This window comes from Sinocyclocheilus anshuiensis, unplaced genomic scaffold, assembly GCF_001515605.1.
Source record: "Sinocyclocheilus anshuiensis isolate Anshui unplaced genomic scaffold, SAMN03320099.WGS_v1.1 scaffold1511, whole genome shotgun sequence".
Lineage (NCBI taxonomy): Eukaryota > Metazoa > Chordata > Actinopteri > Cypriniformes > Cyprinidae > Sinocyclocheilus > Sinocyclocheilus anshuiensis.
The window spans coordinates 14,577-19,493 of NW_015552631.1; the positions used below are offsets into that span (position 1 = coordinate 14,577).

The 4,917-nt window shown below is 41.2% G+C and overlaps 1 protein-coding gene and 1 pseudogene across 1 annotated transcript in view; one reads left to right on the forward strand and one right to left on the reverse strand.

Annotated features, from left to right (window-relative positions):
• The window catches only part of LOC107666589 (nucleoporin seh1-like), a 9,858-nt gene extending 8,341 nt beyond the window's left edge, over positions 1 to 1,517 (reverse strand). The window contains exons 1-2 of the mRNA XM_016457995.1: positions 1,246 to 1,517; positions 858 to 908 (exon numbers count right to left, since the gene is read on the reverse strand). Coding sequence (XP_016313481.1) covers positions 858 to 908; positions 1,246 to 1,356 — 162 coding nt within the window. The 5' untranslated portion in view covers positions 1,357 to 1,517. The remainder of the gene's footprint in view (positions 1 to 857; positions 909 to 1,245) is intronic.
• A 714-nt stretch (positions 1,518 to 2,231) lies between these two features.
• LOC107666584 (E3 ubiquitin/ISG15 ligase TRIM25-like) lies at positions 2,232 to 3,311 on the forward strand (annotated as a pseudogene).
• The last annotated feature ends 1,606 nt before the right edge of the window (positions 3,312 to 4,917 follow it).

Here is a 4,917-nt window from a genome sequence, read left to right on the forward strand (position 1 = left end):
CGGGGGATACCTTCAGCTCGAGGAGTCTTCTCGAATGCCACCTTCCGTGCGTTGGTAGCCCAACGGGATTGCTAGATCGGTCGGCGCCGGACCGCGAATTTAACCACCCGTAACTCCCGAACCCGGGGGCTATCCACGCGGGGGTGGTCTCATTCGAAAGCTGGCCTCTAGACGTACACTCGATTCGCGTTCGAGGGTTCCTCGAGCTGAAGGGATCCCCCGAATTTGGTGCGGATTTGCAAACCCGGGGGCTATCCACGCGGGGGTGGTCTCATTCGAAAGTTGGCCTCTAGACGTACACTCGATTCGCGTTCGAGGGTTCCTCGAGGCTAAGGGATCCCCCGAATTTGGTGCGGATTTGCCGCGCCGTTACAGAGATATGGCATTTTATCTGCATTATATGTTCTGTAAAAAAAAAATGTCATATCGGCGGCATATTCGCCGATACCGATATATCTGCGACAGGCTCATATCGGCCGATAATATCAGCAAAACGATATATCGGTCGGGCTCTAAACATAATCTAATGTTTATTAAGCAAACATTAACAAGCACATTATCTCACGTTTCTAACTCTTTGAATATACAACTAATGATCCATTAAGCATTATATAATGTGTTAATTATTTATTAATGAACATTATTATAAAGTGTTACCATTACAAGTTATTTAAAAAATATTAATTTATTTAAAAATGATTATTATAAAATCATATATACACGCAAATTCTAAACTACCAAAATTGCCCAAATGTAAATATGCACCTATTGCACCCGACATTTTGAATTTTAAAGCTATGCATTTTAGGGTTAGACGAAGATTTACAACTAAAGAACATAACAGAAATAACTCATACCTTCCAGCTAGCAGTACAACGCCACTCTCCATCGTCCCCTTTGTCCCAGACCTAGTTTAGAAAAGAAAAAAAGCCAGAATGTTTGTCATTAAAATAGGGAACAATCAGGCACATAAGCTTAAGAACCACAAGACACCAGGTATTAATTCTTCAAGACTCAAAACACTATAATAGCTGAATTAAACTGCAGCTGGAAAAGATTCACAAGCTGATGCACAGCAAGGCCTTTCTACTTATAAAAAGGTCTCTGCCCATTTAAACCTCAGGTCGTGTCTCAAAACTTTCTGAACCGCCCTCACAGATGGTAATTGGGTGTGAGAGGGTTCAGTGCTGTCTGGGTTTATGGTTTATGTGATCACACAGACACAGACAGACAGGGATCTCTTGCCTTGACGCTCTGATCACTGGAGCAGGTCGCCATCCTCCGACCGTGAAAGTCATAAGAAACATCGTGAATCAGGTCTTTATGATCCGCTGCGATGCTCTTCGCCACGAACATCTTGCAGTAAAACTACTTCTTGACGCCGGCGAGAAAATATCTCACACCGTTCAGTTAAAGAAACAGCGGAGAGACGTTCAGTCAAACTTCAACAGAAATGCTAGACTCCACCGCCGCCATGTTTCTTTTCTCGCTGCTTCTGTGTTTAATGGCGGTGCAAACCAGCTTTAGGAGCAGATTCCGCCACCTCCTGGGATGGAGTGAGGCATTGATAACAGGAAGAAGAAACACTATCTTCCTGTATTGTTTTGCATAACTTTGTGCTGAATGAACATCAAATTACTACAAAAAAACGATTCAATCTTACCAGATTTAACTAAACAAGCATGTATGTTTAGATATATTATGTGTATTAAATATGTTAATCTTGAATCTTAAATCTAAATTTATTTTTCCTGACATTTTCCATTTTCTTTCAAATCCATTAGAGCCCCTTATAAAATAAAGAAATAAACTCTATACCCCATTCATTTGAAATATACACAGACTTGTATATCATAAAAATTGAGGCGTATAATTTATCAAACAAGTCCATCTGTCACATTTTTCCCACAAACAATTAACTGCAACATTTCTCTTCCTTGAAAACGATTAGTCTATAATGTAAATAGTCTACATAAAATGCATGAAAAGTTTGAGGTTTTTGTGTGTTTGAGTTCAATATAGTGCAGCATTACGCTCACTCCATCTGTATTTCTTTAGGAGACTGCCATCTGGTGGACCTTAGTATTATGAATGAGAGAGCAAGTTTAATTCACTTCACAGACACACCTGTTTTGCTCACGTCTCTCACACACAGAACCAGGAAATTACATCAACTCTCCACTTCAAGGAAAATTAAACTTAAGTGCTGTTCAGCTGTGTTGTGTCTCCGTGTGTGCATGCAGTGAAATGGCTGAAGCCACGTTTTCTCAGGATAAATTCAGCTGTCCAGTGTGTCTGGATTTGCTGAAGGATCCAGTGACTATTCCCTGTGGACACAGTTACTGTAAGAGCTGCATTACAGACTGCTGGGATCAAGAGGATCGGACGAGAGTCTACAGCTGCCCTCAGTGCCGACAGACCTTCAGTCCAAGACCTGCTTTAAATAAAAGCACCATGCTGGCTGAAGTGGTGGAGCAACTGAAAAAGACCAAACTGCTGTTCCTGCTGGACCTGGAGATGTGGAGTGCGACATCTGTACTGGAAGAAAACACAAAGCCATCAAGTCCTGTCTGGTGTGTCTGAACTCTTTCTGTCAAAATCACCTTGAACAACATGAGAATCTCTTCAAAGGAAAGAGACACAATCTAATAGATGCCACTGGACAACTTCAGGAGATGATCTGCTCTAAACATGAGAAACTACTGGAAATGTACTGCCGCACTGACCAGAGTTGTATATGTGTGCTCTGTATGGTGGATGAACACAAAAATCATGAGACTGTATCAACTGCAGCAGAGAGAACAGAGAAGCAGGTACAGACTGACAGACGCTAAGATTATCCAGTTCTCTGAAATGAAGACACAAAGGCAGGAGTCACTCAGAAACATTTTGTACTTTCAGTTTCACTCATTTTTCTGTGATGTGCTGTTGTTTTGTCCAATACGGAGACAATTAGATGAGACACGGAGAGAATTCCAGCAGCAAATCCAGGAGCGAGAGAAGAAGCTTCAGGAGCTGAAAGAGGCTGTGGAGACTCACAAGGTGAGTTCTGAGGAGAAGCAGCATCGCTGGTTTAGTTAAGACTCTTCTTCAGTTGGTTATTGAGGGTGATTTTCAGTCAGACTGAAGCACAGCAGACTCTGTGAGCAGCTGATTGTAATGTGTGTGTCCTAAAGCGCTCTGCACAGACAGCAGTGGAGAGCAGTGAGAGGATCTTTACTGAACTCATCAGCTCCATTGAGAGAAGACGCTCTGAGGTCACACAGATGATCAGAGGTCGAGAAAAGACTGCAGTGAGTCGAGCTCACTGAAAAAAAGGAAAAGCAGTTTTACTGAATTTACTAAAACAATACACTTACAGTCTACTTAATAAATTTATGTTTGAGATGCAAACATAAATGTATTGCGTAAAGTCTAAATGAAATTCAACACAGTCATCAAAACATGATATAGGCCTAATCACTTTGCAAGAAAATGTTCAAATTGATTCAGATTTCCAACAAATCGTGTTCACGTAAAATGATTTTTTTCTGCTGTTTGATTTACCTAATTAAAATTAGCTCGTCACACAATTACTTTGCATTTTCTTCTCAACTTAACAGCAAAAATAACAATAAAAAAAAATTGTGCCTATGTCCAAATATATATGGACCTAACTGTAAGTCTTTACTATCACTTTTTATCAATTTAAAATTGATAAATTTCCTTGCTGACATCCTTGCTGAATATTACTGGTTTTTTTTCTGTATTTTTGATTAAATAAATGCAGGCTAGATGAGCGAAAACATTAAAAATAGTACCGGTAATTTGTACATATTATTCATTCATTCATTCCTTTTATTTATAAAACACTTTGCACTTTTGCAACACCTGCAGACCAAAGTGTTGTACAATCAACATACAGGTACATACAATACATTAAAACACAAACAATCCAAATAAAAACACAGATACTAGCTCAACTCCTTAAAAGCTAATGACAAGAAATAATTTTTAACCCCAGCTTTGAAAACATTTATGGATGTAATCTCTCTGATCTCAGCTGGTAGGCTATTCCAAAGCCGTGGACCTGCAACAGCAAAGGCCTGATCCCCTTTCAGCTTTAAATGAGTTTGTGGGACAGTAAGAAACAACTTATTTGTTCCTCTTAAAGACCTAGATGACTGTCGGAAAGTAATCAGCTCAGACACATAAGCAGGAGTATGCATTCCATGCACTGCCTTGAACACATACAACAGAACCTTATATTTTATCCTGAAACCCACTGGTAGCCATCTGAGTGAGGCCAAGATAGGAGAGATGTGTTGACTTTTCTTAGCACTCACAAGCAGCCTAGCTGCTGCATTCTGAACTAGTTGTAAGCGTGAAATAATGGTCTGACAGCAGGACCCCACATACAAAACATTACAATAGTCCAGACGAGACAATATAAAGGCATTAATAACCTTTTCTAAATCTTTCATCGACAAAATAGGTTTTAATAAAGCAAGAGTCCTAATCTGGAAAAAACAGCTCTTAACCACAGTATTAACCTGCTTGTCAAATTTCAAATCTGGATCGAACACAACTTCGGACCAGCATGTGTTTGCCTCGAAAGCGCCCGTGTAAACCACATCATGCCTGGAGACCTGTTCCAGGGGCACTCCTGCCCGGAGAAACGCAAGGTCTGACCACGGGGTGAAGGTTTGGCAGCAGGCCGGTGTGGTTTGGACCCGGTGAGTGCCTCATTGCAACGCCCACCTCAGGACTCGGCCATGGAGCCAGTGTTGAAGTGGTCTCATATGAAGCAGTCCCAGCGGCATGACTGCCGCTGCAGCTACCATATGCCCCAGGAGCCTCTGGAACTGTTTCAGTGGGACCGCCGTCCTGCTCTTGAATATATTCAGGCAGTTCAACACCGACTGAGCACGTTCCTGT